We start from the raw sequence: 20,005 nt of genomic DNA on the forward strand, positions 1-20,005 counted from the left end.
ATCTTTTATGAATTTTCTGAGGCACTGTTATAAAAAATTTTACATTAGCCTATCAGTTCTGACTATTATAGCCATGTGTCAACTGGAAGCAAACAATGCTTAAGTTCTGAAATATTGTAGCAATAAATTTACATTTCTCCTTAACTTCTTCAGCTGTGAAAGACATTCCATGTGTAATTACAGCTTACAATTTTTTGTATCACTAATGACAAAATCTCCTGAAAGTAGAAAGCTTCTCAGTTATTTTTAAAATTAAGTATCAATACCCTTTTCTCATTTTTTTAAAAAAATTAGAAGTCAGTCAGTGATAGAAAAAGTAATGAAAGGGAAATAATACTTCCTTATTACTGATCCTATAAAATAGAAATAATAAGTATCAAATATGAAATAAATATATCAGTCATACCTTTAAAGTATGTCAAAACACAGTGTGGTAAAATTACTAAGTAACAAAACATACTTGCCATATGAACTTAATATTTAAAATACAAAATTAAGAATAGAGAAATAATACGTTAGATTAGGACTTTTATTCAGCACACGCAAAGAGGAATACTTCAAGACAGTATCGCTTCACCACAACCCAGAAGAAAAGCCTCCCGGAGGGACACGGCTTCGCTGTGGGGCAGTGGCAGCTCGTGCAGGAGAAGATGTAGCAGTGGAGGCAGCAGGGGCCGAAGCAGCAGGGGCCGAAGCAGCAGAAGCAGAGACAGCAGTGTTTTCAATGTTGACATTGGCATTAATGTTGGTAGTTTCATTTGCATTATCATTGCCATTTGCAACAGATGCTTCTTTCACGCCATTGGTAGTGGTGCCCTCTCCTGTAAGAAGATTATATCTAATAAGAACTGATGAAAAATCCAACAGATCAACACATCTCAAGTGTACAAAAAATTTCTTAACATCTCTTACTTTACTGAGCTTCTGTATAACTTAACTAACAATATTCACTATCATGTGTATTTACCATTTACTATACCAGGCACTGTAAGTAAAAAATATTTGAGTACTTAAAAGATACTTAAAAAATGAAAGGAACAAATAAAAAATTGCAAACTACACTGAAGAAGAATGTACTTACCCAAGCTTAGGAGGGCTGTTGGGGCTGACAGAACAAGAAAAATATGACCAAATTTTAGCCTTCAGAACAATTTACTTGTTTAGGTGCTGAAGAGAGAAATTAAGAAAATAAAGGGAAATGGCAAATGCTGTAGAAGGAAGGCTACAACTATCATAACATTATTCAACGGGTAGAAAGAGGTAACATAACTGACATTGCCCTTAAACCTGGGATAAATTACTTTTATCAATTACTTACACAAATTACTTTTATCAGTTACAGACCAATTTATATAGGTTTCTGTTAATTGTATGACAGCTGTTTTACACAATAAGCTGCCCTTATGATAACGAAGTTATGTGAGAATTTAAGTGGTTGGTTGGTTGGTTTGTGGGATTAAAGGGACCAGACTGCTATGGTCCTTCCGAATGCAATGAAGGGTACAGGGTGCACCCATCTGCAGGTGGTCGCTCATGTCGGCACCAATGATGTGTGTCGCTATGGATCGGAGGAAATCCTCTCTGGCTTCCGGCGGCTATCTGATTTGGTGAAGACTGCCAGTCTCGCTAGCGGGATGAAAGCAGAGCTCACCATCTGCAGCATCGTCGACAGGACTGACTGCGGACCTTTGGTACAGAGCCGAGTGGAGGGTCTGAATCAGAAGCTGAGACGGTTCTGCGACCGTGTGGGCTGCAGATTCCTCGACTTGCGCCATAGGGTGGTGGGGTTTCGGGTTCCGCTGGATAGGTCAGGAGTCCACTACACGCAACAAGCGGCTACACGGGTAGCAGGGGTTGTGTGGCGTGGGCTGGGCGGTTTTTTAGGTTAGATGGCCTTGGGCAAGTACAGAAAGGGCAACAGCCTCAACGGGTGCGGGGCAAAGTCAGGACATGCGGGGACCAAGCAGCAATCGGTATTGTAATTGTCAACTGTCGAAGCTGCGTTGGTAAAGTACCAGAACTTCAAGCGCTGATAGAAAGCACCGAAGCTGAAATCGTTATAGGCACAGAAAGCTGGCTTAAGCCAGAGATAAATTCTGCCGAAATTTTTACAAAGGTACAGACGGTGTTTAGAAAGGATAGATTGCATGCAACCGGTGGTGGAGTGTTCGTCGCTGTTAGCAGTAGTTTATCCTGTAGTGAAGTAGAAGTGGATAGCTCCTGTGAATTATTATGGGTGGAGGTTACACTCAACAACCGAACTAGGTTAATAATTGGCTCCTTTTACCGACCTCCCGACTCAGCAGCATTAGTGGCAGAACAACTGAGAGAAAATTTGGAATACATTTCACATAAATTTTCTCAGCATGTTATAGTCTTAGGTGGAGATTTCAATTTACCAGATATAGACTGGGACACTCAGATGTTTAGGACGGGTGGTAGGAACAGAGCATCGAGTGACATTATACTGCGTGCACTATCCGAAAATTACCTCGAGCAATTAAACAGAGAACCGACTCGTGGAGATAACATCTTGGACCTACTGATAACAAACAGACCCAAACTTTTCGACTCTGTAAGTGCAGAACAGGGAATCAGTGATCATAAGGCCGTTGCAGAATCCATGAATATGGAAGTTAATAGGAATTTAAAAAAAGGGAGGAAGGTTTATCTGTTTAGCAAGAGTAATAGAAGGCAGATTTCAGACTACCTAACAGATCAAAACGAAACTTTCTGTTCCGACACTGACATTGTTGAGTGTTTATGGAAAAAGTTTAAGGCAATCGTAAAATGCGTTTTAGACAGGTACATGCTGAGTAAAACTGTGAGGGATGGGAAAAACCCACCGTGGTACAACAACAAAGTTAGGAAACTACTGCGAAAGCAAAAAGAGCTTCACTCTAAGTTTAAACGCAGCCAAAACCTCTCAGACAAACAGAAGCTAAACGATGTCAAAGTTAGCGTGAGGAGGGCTATGCGTGAAGCGTTCAGTGAATTCGAAAGTAAAATTCTATGTACCGAATTGACAGAAAATCCTAGGAAGTTCTGGTCTTACGTTAAATCAGTAAGTGGCTCGAAACAGCATATCCAGACACTATGGGATGATGATGGCATTGAAACAGAGGATGACACGTGTAAAGCTGAAATACTAAACACCTTTTTCCAAAGCTGTTTCACAGAGGAAGACCGCACTGCAGTTCCTTCTCTAAATCCTCGCACAAACGAAAAAATGGCTGACATCGAAATAAGTGTCCAAGGAATAGAGAAGCAACTGGAATCACTCAATAGAGGAAAGTCCACTGGACCTGACGGGATACCAATTCGATTCTACACAGAGTACGCGAAAGAACTTGCCCCCCTTCTAACAGCCGTGTACCGCAAGTCTCTAGAGGAACGGAGGGTTCCAAATGATTGGAAAAGAGCACAGATAGTCCCAGTCTTCAAGAAGGGTCGTCGAGCAGATGCGCAAAACTATAGACCTATATCTCTGACGTCGATCTGTTGTAGAATTTTAGAACATGTTTTTTGCTCGAGTATCATGTCGTTTTTGGAAACCAAGAATCTACTATGTAGGAATCAACATGGATTCCGGAAACAGCGATCGTGAGAGACCCAACTCGCTTTATTTGTTCATGAGACCCAGAAAATATTAGATACAGGCTCCCAGGTAGATGCTATTTTTCTTGATTTCCAAAAGGCGTTCGATACAGTTCCGCACTGTCGCCTGATAAACAAAGTAAGAGCCTACGGAATATCAGACAAGCTGTGTGGCTGGATTGAAGAGTTTTTAGCAAACAGAACACAGCATGTTGTTATCAATGGAGAGACATCTACAGACGTTAAGGTAACCTCTGGCGTGCCACAGGGGAGTGTTATGGGACCATTGCTTTTCACAATATATATAAATGACCTAGTAGATAGTGTCGGAAGTTCCATGCGGCTTTTCGCGGATGATGCTGTAGTATACAGAGGAGTTGCAGCATTAGAAAATTGTAGCGAAATGCAGGAAGATTTGCAGCGGATAGGCACTTGGTGCAGGGAGTGGCAACTGACCCTTAACATAGACAAATGTAATGTATTGCGAATACATAGAAAGAAGGATCCTTTATTGTATGATTATATGATAGCGGAACAAACATTGGTAGCAGTTACTTCTGTAAAATATCTGGGAGTATGCGTGCGGAACGATTTGAAGTGGAATGATCATATAAAATTAATTGTTGGTAATGCGGGTACCAGGTTGAGATTCATTGGGAGAGTGCTTAGAAAATGTAGTCCATCAACAAAGGAGGTGGCTTACAAAACACTCGTTCGACCTATACTTGAGTATTGCTCATCAGTGTGGGATCCGTACCAGATCGGTCTGACGGAGGAGATAGAGAAGATTCAAAGAAGAGCGGCGCGTTTCGTCACAGGGTTATTTGGTAACCGTGATAGCGCTACGGAGATGTTTAATAAACTCAAGTGGCAGACTCTGCAAGAGAGGCGCTCTGCATCGCGGTGTAGCTTGCTCGCCAGGTTTCGAGAGGGTGCGTTTCTGGATGAGGTATCGAATATATTGCTTCCCCCTACTTATACCTCCCGAGGAGATCACGAATGTAAAATTAGAGAGATTAGAGCGCGCACGGAGGCTTTCAGACAGTCGTTCTTCCCGCGAACCATACGCGACTGGAACAGGAAAGGGAGGTAATGACAGTGGCACGTAAAGTGCCCTCCGCCACACACCGTTGGGTGGCTTGCGGAGTATAAATGTAGATGTAGATGTCATCGGTCCCAGAGTTTAAGTGCTTTCTAGTACCAAACACTAACCAATGTTGTAATAATTGCGTTTGTGTATCTTGAGGCAGTTACACACTATGTGATCAAAAGTATCCAAAGACCCTATGTAATGCGGAATTGCCCATTAGATGTCATGGCAGGCAGGCCCACCAGTATAAAAGGATGCGAGTAGTACTGTGTTGTCAATGCAGTAGCAAAAATAGTAGAATGGTTTTGTCAGGTGACCTCAGTGGCTTAGAGTATGGATGTCACGTGAGTAACAAATCCATCCAGAATACTTTAACCCCGCTAAAGCTGCCAAAGTGAACTGTTGGTGATGTGACTATGGTGGATATGTGAAGGAACAATCTTAGTTAAACCAAGACCAGGCAAAACGTCCTGTATTGATGGACAGAGTCCTTAAAGCACTAAGGAGGGTGTCTGTAACAAATCACACAAAATCACTCAAGGAACCATTTGAGTTCTGAAGTTGTACGAGCAGTCCACCTAGCAGAATGACTGTGCAAAAGGAGTTGAAAATAATGGGGTACAATGGTCAGTTAGCTCTTTATAAACCACACATTTCTCATATCAGTCTGAATTGATGCATTGTAAATTGGCGATACTGGACAGTGGGTGACTGGAAAGAAGTGACTTGGAGTGATGAAACGCATCATACCCAGTGCAACTTGATGGAAGAGTGGTTTGGTGAATGTCTGGAAAACTTTTACCTCCCATACACTGAAAGGGGGGCGGGGGGTGGAGGAGAGGAACAGTAGAGGGTATTTTTCAGTGTTAGGGCAGTTTGGGGTGTGGTCCCCTTATTGAACTCAAGGAAATGCTAAATGCAGATGGATATGATCACATTTTACATCTTTGTGTGCTTTGTGTAGTAGAGAAACAGTTCCGAGGCAACGAGTGTATCATCATGACAATATAACTTCTCATAAAACAGTATCAGCAAGGTAATGGTTTGTGGATAAGTGACTTCTTAAATGGAATGGTCAGCCCTGAGTCCAAATCTGAACCCAAGGCAACGTCTTTGGGACTGTTGGAATGTCAACTTAGTGATGTTGGATGCTTGAGTCTGGAGCGATGTTCTCTGGTTTCAGCTCTGGAGAAACAATTGGCTGCCATACCTCCACAGACTTTTAGACACCTCACTGGAAGTGTCCCCAGCAGAGTTCATGCTGTCAAAGGCAAAGGGTGGACAGACCCTGTATTAATGTCCACTAATGGGTGTCCAGATACTTTCAATTACATAGTGGATTATTGTTACATAGTGTTCTCAGAGAGGAATATTCTGGAAAGATATTGGAGAATTTTACTGGAAGGAAGACAGAAGCAAGTTTATACTTCTGATAATTAAGAACTCTCATACATGGAAGACAAAGAGACATGCTACGGGATCAGGCTCTACACAATGTTTGATCATGCTGCTCTTCTGGCCACATGTGGACTACTTATTTATCTGCAGTTGCAAACAGAGGAGGCTTTTTGCACCTCCAATTGATGGAAGTGCTTACTGTTAAACCACAGATACATCTACAGAGAAAAATCATTGATATTTTTATGGATGTATTCAACTACTTGCCACCAACAGATATCCTTCAAAGTTTGAAAGACCATAGTTAATAATCTCCCTCACTACAAAGGTCAGTGAAGAACATAACATACCAGCAAGAAATAAGTCACCAGATAAAGAGTTAAAATTTGTCACAAGTATACAGTGACTGAAATTGAAAGAGGAAGTGGTCCAAATAAAGCTGCTAGAAACATTATTTTTAGATACTTTTGCGAAAAGATAATAGCGAACTACAATGCATTTGGTACATTTTAATTCATCAGGGAACAGCAGTATTATACTTGGGGGGGGGAAATACATCTACACTTTTTGTTGAAGTGTAGATTCTGTACCACAGAATTTACATTATGTTACTGTTCACCAACGACAATCTTTCAGTAACTTAAACAAGAAACTGGAAATAATTATAGGTTCATACTATATTAGCTCCACTAAAATCAGCTAACTATATAGCTTGAGAAAAATTATGTTAAAAAGTACAATACTAGGAGGAAATATGAGCTACACTACTATACAGGGTTATTACAAATGATTGAAGCGATTTCACAGCTCTACAATAACTTTATTATTTGAGATATTTTCACAATGCTTTGCACACACATACAAAAACTCAAAAAGTTTTTCTAGGCATTCACAAATGTTCGATATGTGCCCCTTTAGTGATTCGGCAGACATCAAGCCGATAATCAAGTTCCTCCCACACTCGGCGCATCATGTCCCCATCAATGAGTTCGAAACGGTAAGGCTTCTGCTTTAGCCTTTTCCGTAAGATTTTCCAAAGCGTCGGCTGTGGTACGTTTAGCTCCCTGCTCGCTTTATTCGTCGACTTCCGCTGGCTACGCGTGAAACTTGCCCGCACGCGTTCAACCGTTTCTTCGCTCACTGCAGGCCGACCCGTTGATTTCCCCTTACAGAGGCATCCAGAAGCTTTGAACTGCGCATACCATCGCCGAATGGAGTTAGCAGTTGGTGGATCTTTGTTGAACTTCGTCTTGAAGTGTCGTTGCACTGTTATAACTGACTGATGTGAGTGCATTTCAAGCACGACATACGCTTTCTCGGCTCCTGTCGCCATTTTGTCTCACTGCGCTCTAGAGCACTCTGGCGGCAGAAACCTGAAGTGCGGCTTCAGCCAAACAAAACTTTATGAGTTTTTCTACGTATCTGTAGTGTGTCGTGACCATATGTCAATGAATGCAGCTACAGTGAATTTATGAAATCGCTTCAATCATTTGTAATAGCCTTGTACTGTGTCACAAATTGAGCCCACAATGGCATGAAGTACAAAGCTATAAGACATTCTGATAACCTCCTCACAGAAATACAACTATCAACAGCAGCAGACATGCACTTAATTTAGATTAATATATATTTTCTTTCCACGTTCCAAAAGTGTGAACAAGTTCTTGTATTGGAGTAGTTAGACATGTGTAAGTGGCCAGCAAGTAATAATATTTATTCAAGCATGAAACTGTTTCACAGTTGACTCCTCCCATACTAAAACCTTTATTGTGAATGTGATTTACACAATATTTAACCAGCAACTTGAAGATGTCACACCATATGAAATGAGTTGGTGAATCTCATGGTCAAACCTGGTAATTGCTAAATAATGTAATAGCAATGTGTGACTGCAGTGAAATTATCATGCCATCAAGCCATTATCTGGATATGCACTTCTCTCTTTCATAATAATCATGCAATTTGTGCTCTACAAATGTACTAGTACTATATAAAGCATGCACTCACCTGAAAGGAAAAGCATGTGGTCAACTAAAATAACTACTGAATGTAAGGCATACAGAAGTGCATAAGCAGTTTGGAGCCTGAATTGAACACAATACTTTCCAAGTAACACAGTCTAGAAAAATATACTGCAGTTGTTAATGATCTATTCTACAAGATTCTAACAAGGATCTATTTCTGAAAAATATTTAGTAAAATAAAGTAAGACACTACACTGATATGAACTAAAATTGAGACTAATTTACACATACGTTTCCCGTATTTAGCAGTCTGTTTTGTAGAACTATGCAGTAGTTATACAAATATATTTATCTACTGCCCTGACTGTTTCACTATGTTGAGATGTGTGAAAGCTCTATGACCCAAAGTACTACCTACAGTCACACAGCAGGCAGATTGCTAATCCAGAAACACTACTATGTTATACAACATACCAAGAAATTTATTTATCCTCCTCCGTACATTTCTGTTAAGTCCATCTGCACTCTCAATACCATCACCAGTAACAGGGTTACGACGGACTTCTGCTGAAAACGCAGAACATGCCACACCAAACATGCCATAGATTACAGCCCACAACTAAGTACACTGACACAGTATTTATAAAGCAGGCAAGAACAGTTATTTCAAACAAAGGGGTGGGCAGAAGGAAAGTAAGGTGACTGCACAAAACAACTCTAGTAGAGAATAAAGCTTCAGCAGGAAATATATAGTTTTCAAAGAACTGCAAATAACTTTCTTCAAAGACTTACAATGAAATCCACCCCCCTCCCCTTCTCTCTCTCTCTCTCTCTCCCTACACACACACACACACACACACACACACACACACACACACACACACACACACACACACACACACATATATATATTTGTGTTTTCCTCCATCAACATTCCCAAGTATTTCCCAGGTGTCTGAATACAAGTCTCAATAAACTGCAGCATTCTCATGAGGTATATTCAGATTTATAATATACTTCATAGATGACTAATATTAACACTAAATGTGACTGCTTTTGCTTGAGAAATTTTACAAGCACAATCTGGGAACATTTCAGAATTTAGCACACTGTAAACACCCCCCCCCCTCCCCCATTTCCAGCAACAAGCTAAATGTCAAACCAAACATGTTGAGTTCTACACTTTTTTTGGTAAGAATGATTCTAGAAACTCACTCACATCAAAGTCGAGAAAAACATTTTACTATTTACAACACCGAGTTTCAACTGCAATTCTATCTTCTTCCAGAATTAATCCTTCACTTTACAGTGAGATATTCTTGTTAAACTCCCTGATAGGTCAAAACTGTGCACTGGACCAGCACTTGGCCTTGCCTTCATGGCTATGTTCTTACTGACTGAGCTATTCAGCTTGTGACCCAGAACCACAGTTTCAATTTTGTGTCTAGAATGTAGAAGTAGTGCACTAGCAAAAGTTAAGCTTGCAGGCAGATCACGAGTTACACTCAGCTTTATCAGTAAAAGCATTGCCTGTGAAAAATAAGGGACCAGGTTGGAGTCTGTGTCTGCATAGACATAAATCTTTCTGGCTAGTAAAAACAAACAGTCTCCATTTCTCTCACACTCGAACCTCTGAATGCTCACAATCCACAAAATTTTTCATGTAATTACTCATACATAGTTAGTATGCGGACTTTGTACTTTTGTAATTCCTTTATTAAAAACATGAAAAATAATTCCCTATAAACCATAACTGAACAGCTAGATGTCTACAACTTTCCAGGAATCATGTCCACCACCGTAAGTGACAATTACTAAAGAAACGAAGAAAATGTACTTAAACATTAAGCACCCTTAGGAGGTATTGGGCAAGAACTGGAAACATGCTTTCATACCAGATACCTGTGCCAAAATAATGCATGCATGTCACTTACATTGATATCCTTTGCAGAATCAAGAGATATGCAGGAACTTTAAATTCTTTTGAACATTACATAATGTTGTCTCAAACTGCATCTGTTAACTAAAGGTGAGAACAATCGCTCCAAAACACTATCTCAAACTGTTCAGAGAGAAAACTAGATTTTTCTCTACAGTTTTCAATTGTTTTGACAATATTCATCACAAAACTGGACCAATATTTATTGTTCACAGTCGCTAGTAGCAAGAATCTGGCTTCTAATTGTCACTGGCAAAAATGCTTACAGTCCCTGATAGATGCCATAGAAACAGATGCAATTTTGAGACAGCCACTCACCTCTGGGAGAGTATATGTTCTTGCCAATAGCAGCAGGTGTGTTATCCAGCTCATCACCAAAGCCAAGGTTAGATTTAGATTTCAATGAATATGGAGTAACAGGTTTCGTGGTCACTTCACCAAATAATCTATTGTGGGTATCATTACCAGACTTTACACGAGCAGGTGTAGTATTAACAGATTCTGGTTCAACGAATAATGATGACTGCATATAATTGGTGCGGCGTTTGGGGCTCTGATCCACAGGTGCAGTCCCAAAAATATCACTTGATCCTCCACCTGGTGGTTTCAGTACCCTGCAATGACATAACAGACATGAATGAAAATTTCAGACTACACACAACATAATTACTTCTGCATCTAAAGGAAAATTGCTTCAATGCACTACAAATAAAATAGAGCCATGATTTCTCTTAACACTTTAATTCAAATATTTTGATTTATCTGAACACGCAAAAGGATACGGAATCCATTAATAACTGAAACTGCTGAATTTTAACAAACAGCAGTTTCAATTTTACACTGTAGTAGAAGCAATAAAATGAATTATGTCATACAAATAACTTCACACTTAAGCACACCTTTGAATTTAGTTTAAATCCTTCATTGCTTAATAATACCTATCTGTACACTCTTAATAGCTTACACACAGTTGTGGAGTCTTACTCAGATGTCACTGCCAGGTTAAACCTAGGCGTAGAAAGTAGGTGGTCGACCAAAGCTCTTTATTACCAGATCTTTAACCCACATACTGAACCAAAATCCAAATCTTTTACCATGTGTCATGAAGTACGGCATGTCAGAATCCCATCTAAAGGATGAATCAGCAGCCTAAACTTTTCAAATACCTTAGTGCTATTTTAAGCTATTAGTTCACATACAGATGCCATGTTTCAGGCTCCATCTCTCTCTTTTGACCTCACCGTCAATGGAATCACATACACAGCACCACTGTATAAAAACCCAGTTTATAGTCGGTCAATTCTAAGCAGCTTAAAGGACATGCCATTTAAAGTTTTGTGCCAGGCAATGAACAACATTAAAAGTAACTAAATATAGGATGTACAGATACCATCACAACTTGGGAAAACAGCAAATGATACTTCTTATTGTTGCTGTGTTTCCACTCCAGCTATGCTTAGCTACAACCATAAATGTTTCAAATGAAACTCCCAACAGAATCCTCCTCCAACAACGTCACCAGTTTTTTTCCCCTTATTATGATCCAAGTATGACATTCCACTGCCTCAAAACACAAATTTTCCATTGTAATGACACATCTTAACATTTTAAAGATTTTTTGATCACACTATCTTATAGAAAGCCATACGAGGAAAGTGTCAAAATATGCTGGACTAATGAACGAAGTGAGGAAGACCTGCTGAACTACAGTTTGACCCTTTTCACACGTAATTTGTTTATAAAATCTATCACCAACTGCAAAGAAAAGCCAAAGGATTCATTTCTAGATAGTAAAAACATTCTAACAAATCTTATGATAGTGTTTCCAGCATTATTTTCTTAAGCGTTGTACTTGCCTCAGGTGACCTGGTGATCCTTTACAATCTGCTCCAAAGAGATCATGGCATTCACCACCTGGAGGTTTCACTGACCTGGAATATTACACTATTGAAGCATATAGGAATGCAGATAAAATGGCAAATTTTTCAGCTGTATGATACTGCATCACAGGGATGAGTAGGGCATCACTTGTTGAAGCAGTGTGTTCAGCTGTACCACTTCTGCCAAATTTGGTAGTTAAGCCATCTGCTGCTGCCTTTTACAGGTAGTTTCAATTAAGTTTGGAATCCAAAACCTATAGGATTCCCCAGTGTCAAGGACAATACTACTATTATCAGTTGCTCCATATACCTCTGTCAGTTAAAACTACAGATTTTTGTTAAGCCATTAAACAACGTCACCCAACTGTTACTGATATTAGCTGATGAGGCAACTGCCTTCAGTTCTTATTACTGTCATGCCACTGTATTATGAGTTACTGCAAGTTCAGTCACATGTGGTGCCACAGCTGTCAGTTTGATCGTGCATGTATTTAAACACACAATTACTTGTTAACAAAGTGTCATGGAAATAATACATTGCATTAATTATGACTGCCAAATGAACAAACATTTCTAAAAATAAATCAAATCATGGTATTCTATTATTGATGCAAACATCCACAATTAGGACTTCAGTCAAAACAGACAGCTGTGATATTAAAAATAGACATCGCACAATAATCGTCATCTCATTAGAAAATGGCTTAGTGCTAAGATCTACCTCCCAAATAAGGAAGAAAAATCAAGTAAATGCGCCAAAAATAAACTTTTGCAAGTCTGAATGCTTCACGGCAATATTAAGCTAGAATTAGCTAGAAGCTCAAGAGATGAAATATCCAGATGAAAAGGCTTAATGTGTATGCCCCCCCCCCCCCCTCCCCACGCCTTCTTATTACCAAGAACACCAGCAATTCAAAAACTGCACCAACTCCTGCGGGAAAGAAATTACCAATGTAACATCTAAAATATCATCCACGTGGAGTCTCTGCAGCCCAAATGTAGCTGCTACAAAGATGTTAGCATAATATTTTGTTGGGGGAATTTGGTTCTGTGTGAAACATGTTGATCACCAGAAGTTCCACATCATAATATTACTGTGGTTTGAAGTATCATACATTTCATCGCGCGCATTGTTCGAGATTTTTTGTTCGACAATTCATCAGTAGTTTCAGAATTTTACAGACGTTACACGCCGAATTACTTCCGAGCTCAACAATGTTGTCTGTACTTCGATCCATTCCGTGAGAGACGGAAACGCTCCCCGTGCTTGTTACCATTCTCCCCTACCTTACGTGACGCGCCACCCACCCACCCTGCACCGTAATGGAAGAGGGACGTGAAGACTGGCTAGTCAATGTATTCAGTCTTGGCAACGAACACGCCTTAATGTCTACCGCATTGCGTTTATTCTCTGAAAAACTGCCCGCAGCTCGTGGTCTAGTGGTTAGCGTTGCTGCCTCTGGATCACGGGTTCGATTCTCGGCCAGGTTGGGTATTTTTCTCCTCCTGGGGGACTGAGTATTGTGTCGTCATTTCATTATTATTCGGGAAAATGGGGAGACTGGGCAGTGTAAGGATTGGGAATTTGTACGGGCTCTGATAACCGACCACCACCATCACCTGAAAAAAATTCCAATTCTAAAAACAACACACATTAGCGCCCATAAAAATAGATCGAAAGATATTTAGTATTGTCTTGATTGATAGCGTAACAAGTCTATTTGAAAAATGCTATGAATCATCTGGGAGAAACGCTACGGCCTTAAAGAGTCACAATCCTGTAGCAATGTCATTGGGTTAGTTTCTGAAAATGTCAGTACGAAAGTGGAAAGTACATCCAGCAAGTTGCAATCGAGATTAATGAGTAAAACAAAATCTACTAGCCATTTGTTGTAGCAAGTATGTGCAGTGTGTACTTTATTACCAGAACCTAACACTTTCCATAGAACCTATCTGAGTAGTAATACTTCAATCCAGACGCAATAAACTGACTATGTCGAGGAATTCTGCTATCTTTTAATACAAATTACTAAAGGTACCTTCTACAAAAATATATCTTACAGACATTGAAGTAAACGAACTGATACGCAGTCTTTGTAGTCACACCTAGTCGTGATGGTTATTTTAAGCAGAGATATTCTGAGCGATTCATCAGGACTTACTATGAGTTACCAAGAACATCATCGCAAATCAGGCCCATAACAATTGCATTTAGTTTCATTCTGATTATATGGTAGTCACCTTTAACGGTAAATTGCCGTGATGTGGCAACAGAGAATGTTAATGAGAAGTAAACCGCGAACAATTTTACAGGCTCAGAGACGAAATTACACTTACTGCGACGAAGCTGAAGATAGCCTTTTCTGTTCTGACTTTTACAATTTGTCAGGCAGCGAAACACTTCTCTAGACGCCGAAACCGACGATGAGACACGACATGATTTGCTAACGTCTTTACCATACGTACAAGTCTCTATAGAATTCTCGATGCCGGAAAGTGTCACCATGCACCCACAAATGTAATGCGACATCTGGAAAGCGCTAAAGGTGGTTAACGTTATATCTCTGACAAATTGTAAGAAATTAACCAGCATTTTTCCTTTCTCTGCGGATGATGTCTGACAAGTGTACTACTGTAATACCGTCTAGCAGTACTAACCTCTGTAAAGGCGATGGTCACAGTACCAACAGCATCTGTCTACACATCTACCACTTCAGCCATGTATTGCTGTTTCAGAGCAAACACTGCCGCAACCCAACGTTCTATTCGTTAAACACTAGTAAGCGACTTCTAAACTGGAACGAAGGACAAGAAACAAGTTCCAGCGAAATTTCCTATGAACCAGCAAGGCAGGACCTCGTCGAAATGAGATTACAAGATTTTCTCTGACTTAGTAAAATTTATTAGCGCATTCTATGAACAATATGAATACAAAGCAGGTTGCGGCCATGTGGAGCTGATCCTTAAAAGAGGGAGGGCAACGTCCGCAAAGGAAATCGACAGGTCCTACAAACCACTTTATGTCTATAGCAAAGGTATTTTGTAGAATGTGACCCTTAGTTATATACTTTGTCAGCAAATCGGCATTAGCTAAGCAGCAGGGATTGAAAGTATCCACTGATCTTATTTGGAGAAAACATGACTTCTCTGCTACATTTATTGTTAAAACTAAATCAGTACGTAGTGCTAAGGTAATAATCATTGCTCGCACCAGTAATGTAATCTTGCCATAATCATCGACAGTTATGTTGTGCACCAGTTGCTTGAAACATGAACTTGACACTATATTACGAAAAGTATCCGGAGGACATGTAATGCGGAACTGGCCACTGGATGTCATGAGGTGGACCAGTCTGTACAAAAGGAAGCGGAAAGTAGTATGTTGTCAGTGGAGAAGCACTACCAGCAGGGTGCGTCACCCATGAAAGGTCAGTAATATCGAACTTATACCACGTCCTTTAATGTCATCTGAATAACAAATCACACAGGAACATTTTACCCCTTCTAAAGCCGCACAAGTCGGCTGCTGATTATAAAGTGGAAACGCAAACCAACTACCGCAACTAAACCTCAATTAGACAGACCTCTTACTGACCGAAAAGGAGCGACGAGCACTATGGCGGGTGGTTATAAAAATACGATATGGAATCAGCACAAGAAATCACTCATCAGTTCCAAAATGCTACTAGCACTCCAGCTAGCACAATGACTCTGCGCAGAAAGTTAAAAAGAATAGGATATAATGTTCGGCCAGCTCCTCGTTAGCCATACGTTTACGTAGTCAATGTTATGCGACACTTAGCTAAAGGTGAAGTATGGAGGAGGACGTGGCGGCACGGCAGGGTAGGTGTTTTTCGTGGTTAGGTTGTGGTCCCCTTACGGCGCTTAAAATGCGGAACACATTTTACCGCACTGCGCACAGTAGAGGAACAGTTAGAAGATGATTCATTGTATCAACATGAAAATGCACCCTGTAAACGTAGCATCTGTGAGGCAATGGTTTGTGGACAGTAGCCTTTCTGTAATCGACTGGCATGACCTGTTCAGAGTCCTGACCTGAACCCAACAGCACACCTTTGGATCGAGGTAGAACTTAAGACTTCGTTCCAGGCACCAGCGTCCTACATAACTATCTTCTCTGGTTTTGGGTCTTGAGGAAGAATGGGCTGTCATTCTACGTCTACTTAGACACTCCGCAAATCGCACGTAAGTGCCTGGCAGAAGGTTCATCGAACTACCTTCACAATAATTCTCTATTATTTCACTGTCGAATAGCGTGCGGAAAAAACGAGCACCTATAGCTTTCCGTGCGAGCTCTGATTTCCCTTACTTTATTATAATGATCATGTCTCCCTATGTAGGTTGGAGTCAAAATATTTTTCGCATTCGGAGGAGAAAATTGGTGATTGAAATTACTTGAGAAGGTTCCATCGCAACGATAAACCACCGCAACTCCTGTATCACGTCAGTGACACACACTCTCCCTTATTTCGCGATAACAGAAAATGCGCTGCTCTTCTTTGAACTTTCTCGATTTGTTTCGTTAATCCTATATGGTAAGGATCCCAGACCGCGCAGCAGTACTCCAAAAGAGAGCCAACAAGCGTCGTGTAGGCAGCCTTATTAGTAGATCCGTTGGATTTTCTAAGTGTTCCACCAGTAAAACGAAGTCTTTGGTTTGCCTTCTCCGCAATATTTTCTGCGTGTTCTTTCCAATTTAAGTTGTTCGTAATTATAATTCCTTTGAATTTAATTGAATTTATGGCCTTCAGATTTGACTGATTTATCGTGTAATCTAAGTTTAACGGATTTCCTTTTAGCACTCACATGGATGAGCTCTCACTTTTCATTATTTAGGGTGAAGCGCCAATTGCCGCATCCCACATATCTTTTCTAAATCGTTTTGCAATTTCTTTTTATCTTCTGATGACTTTGTTGATGATGCTGTCGTTCACCATCTAGAAAACAACTTAACACCGCTGCTCAGGTTGTCTCATAAATCGTTTATATACGTTGTACATAAGGAACATCAGAGGGCCTGTAACACTACCTTGGGGAACGCCTGAAATCACTCCTGTTTTACTCTATGACTTTCCGCCAGTTACCACGAACTGTGACCTCTCTGTCAGGAATACACGAATCCAGTCACATAACTGAGGCGATATTCAATAAGCATGTAATTTCACAACAAGTCGCTTGTGTGGTACAGTGTCAAAAGCCTTCTGGAAATCTAGAACTACGGAATAAATTTGAAATCCTTTGTCAATAGCACTCAACACTTCGTGTGAGTAAAGAGCTAGTTGTGTTTCACAAGAAGGATGTTTTCTAAATCCGTGTTAACCGTGTGTCAATTGACTTTTCTCTTCGATGTAATTCATTACGTTCGAACACAATATATGCTCCAAAATCCTGCTGCATGTCGCCGTTTATGATACGGGCCTGTAATTTAGTGGATTACTCCTACCACCTTTCTTGAATATTGGTGTGACTTGTTCAACTTTCCAGTCTGAGTGTGGATCTTTCGTCGAGCAAGCGATTGTTTACAATTATTAAGTATGAAGCTACTGCATCAGCATACTCTGCAAGGAACCTGATTGGCATATAGTCTGGATCGAAGACTTATTCAGACACCTCACTGAAAGTGTCCCCAGAAGAGTTCACGCTGGCATAAAGGCGAAGGGTAGACACATCTCACTTTAATGTCCATATACTTTTCATCAGATAGCATATATTATGCTTCTTAGGATCTATTCGTATTGCAGAGTGGAAAGTCGATCTTTAGCGTTCCAAAGTTTGAGGAGATCCACAGTAGCCTGGTGAAGTAGTCTTATCTAAGAGCAAGCACCAATGAGACTTAAAACTATGTATGAAAATTACAGGTTATTTAATAGTTCTATACCTCCTCTTACGTATCATTCGAACTCTATGAAAATAGCCTCCCCAGATAAGTCTTCAAGTAGTAATTTAAGTTTCTCGCTAGTATTATGTATAGGTTCCAATGAACACAGTACAGATGCATGATTGATTGTTTTCAGCAAATACGTACGAGTGCGCTATCAAAGCGAAACCACCACTGATTCGACACAGACAAACTAAACAGTATCGCCATTTTAGTGCTGGAAACATTACAATTTTTAGTGCCACTTAAATGTAGAACTAACTAAACCAACCTGAAATTTAGCGTTAATACCACATGGTGACGTTATACATAGAGGTGAATCGTCTTTTCTGTCTGAAACAGTCATCCAGCTATTTATGGATATCTGTGGGGCTGTACTGAACCAAGGTGGAGTTGTGCATTTGTACATCGACCGTTTTCTTTCGCGCGACAGGTCAGAAGTACTCAGTTACAAGCGTTTGAATATCATAACCATGGGTTAAGAACTTCGCATTTCATCAAGAACCACTGACTCAGTAAAACACGTTTAAAAAACTTATGTTGTGGGCATTTAGGATCACCGACTTAACAATAATGTACAAACGCTCAGAATATTAGTCTGTACTTCGCGTTAGCGTTTCCACAGTACAACTACACGACGACCGGGCTTACGTGGTGTTCCTGAAAATCCCTATGTACAGACAAAAAAAGTTCAAATCGTACTATCTGTAGCTCCATCGTCTGCAAACTACAATCTTCTTTATACCATTCTTTTTAACAACCGCTGCGTAAACTTGGTCGAAGCCGACAAAACGTGTAAATATTGTTACTTTAGCCCTTCATACTAAAAATTCCTCAACGTAGCCAAGTCAACGTCCATGAGAATGACGTGGCTTAACAAACATGTCGTCTAAAGATCGCAAATTCTTAGCGACCAAATGTAGAAACAAGGATGGGATAACTTGCCTTAATATCACACTATTATATTGGTAAAGTTTAGCACGAGGCACATGCAATAAAAACAACCACACGCACGAAAACGCATTAGGGTCAACGCAGAACACGCATAACGCGACACATCCGCTGTGCCCGTTTGTTATTTCTTTTCGGACCGTTGCCATTTCCACTCACTCCACCAATCTAAAACACACGAGAAATGCGCTGAAGATAGGTGTACACAAACTGTGTGACTACTTGCATTGTCAAATGCGATAGGCTACGCAAATTTCGCGTGTTTTTTGATTACAAAAATGGTTCAAATGGCTCTGAGCACTATGGGACTCAACATCTATGGTCATCAGTCCCCTAGAACTTAGAACTACTTAAACCTAACTAATCTAAGGACATCACACAACACCCAGTCATCACGAGGCAGATAAAATCCCTGACCCCGCCCGGAATCGAACCCGGCAATTTGATTACAGTAACAGAAAATTTAAATAATCCGCTTTCTGTGGAAGCAGTTAAATTCTGCACTCTCCTAACTAAAATCCAGTCATTTGAACGGAATTCACTAAAGAGAGGAAAAATATCTAGAACAGTAGAGTGACATTCGACGCCTTAATAATGAACCCTACGCATCCAACAGGGGCTGTTCCGGTTCTGGCGCGGAAGTCAAAACAGAATAGGAACAGACAGTCTGCTGGGACCCCTCGCCTGCTGCACTCAAAAGCGCCAACCACGCGTCGCAGCGCACCCCATTCTGCCCCCACTCCCCCAACACACACTGCGACAATAATACCCGACATAAAAATGAAGCATATGCTGTTTCAACCAGCGTTTCGAATATATAATGGCGACAGAAACCAACACTTATCTGAAAATAACTGTCCGGAAATGATTTCTCCAGTTTTTCTCGATGAACAAATCACACAATGAACTCCTGTCTAAAAAGAGTTATCACTAGAGAAAAAATTAGGCTTATACTCTGGATTTAACGGAGACAAAAATTTAGGCACAACACAGCGAGAAACTATTAACAATATTGTAGTGTTACATACATACCACTAGACAATCGTCAGCAATTTTTCTTTTTCTTATGACGAGGAATTCAGCGTAGGACAAGAGACGTCCATCGTGAGCACTTAAGTTTTAGTATTTTGGTGGACTAATTAAATTTTTCCTAAAGGTGTTGCAGGATAATTTGAAGTGCGAAGCCTCCCACGTATCTTTGTTGGAGGGAGGGGGGCGGAATATAAGAAATGCAAAAGGGAATTAACGCTAGTGGTATTTCGCGCAGTCAGACGGTGTAAATTTTCT

At 40.3% G+C, this 20,005-nt stretch overlaps 1 protein-coding gene across 1 annotated transcript in view; it reads right to left on the reverse strand.

Moving 5' to 3' along the window:
* Positions 1 to 511: 511 nt before the first annotated feature.
* LOC124721356 (microtubule-associated protein Jupiter) overlaps positions 512 to 20,005 on the reverse strand; it is a 50,833-nt gene continuing 31,339 nt past the window's right edge. Inside the window, exons 2-5 of the mRNA XM_047246283.1 lie at positions 11,845 to 11,919; positions 10,307 to 10,602; positions 8,524 to 8,616; positions 512 to 821 (exon numbers count right to left, since the gene is read on the reverse strand). Coding sequence (XP_047102239.1) covers positions 574 to 821; positions 8,524 to 8,616; positions 10,307 to 10,602; positions 11,845 to 11,919 — 712 coding nt within the window. The 3' untranslated portion in view covers positions 512 to 573. The remainder of the gene's footprint in view (positions 822 to 8,523; positions 8,617 to 10,306; positions 10,603 to 11,844; positions 11,920 to 20,005) is intronic.

The sequence above is a fragment of the Schistocerca piceifrons genome, chromosome X, assembly GCF_021461385.2.
Source record: "Schistocerca piceifrons isolate TAMUIC-IGC-003096 chromosome X, iqSchPice1.1, whole genome shotgun sequence".
In the NCBI taxonomy this organism is placed as follows: Eukaryota; Metazoa; Arthropoda; class Insecta; order Orthoptera; family Acrididae; genus Schistocerca; species Schistocerca piceifrons.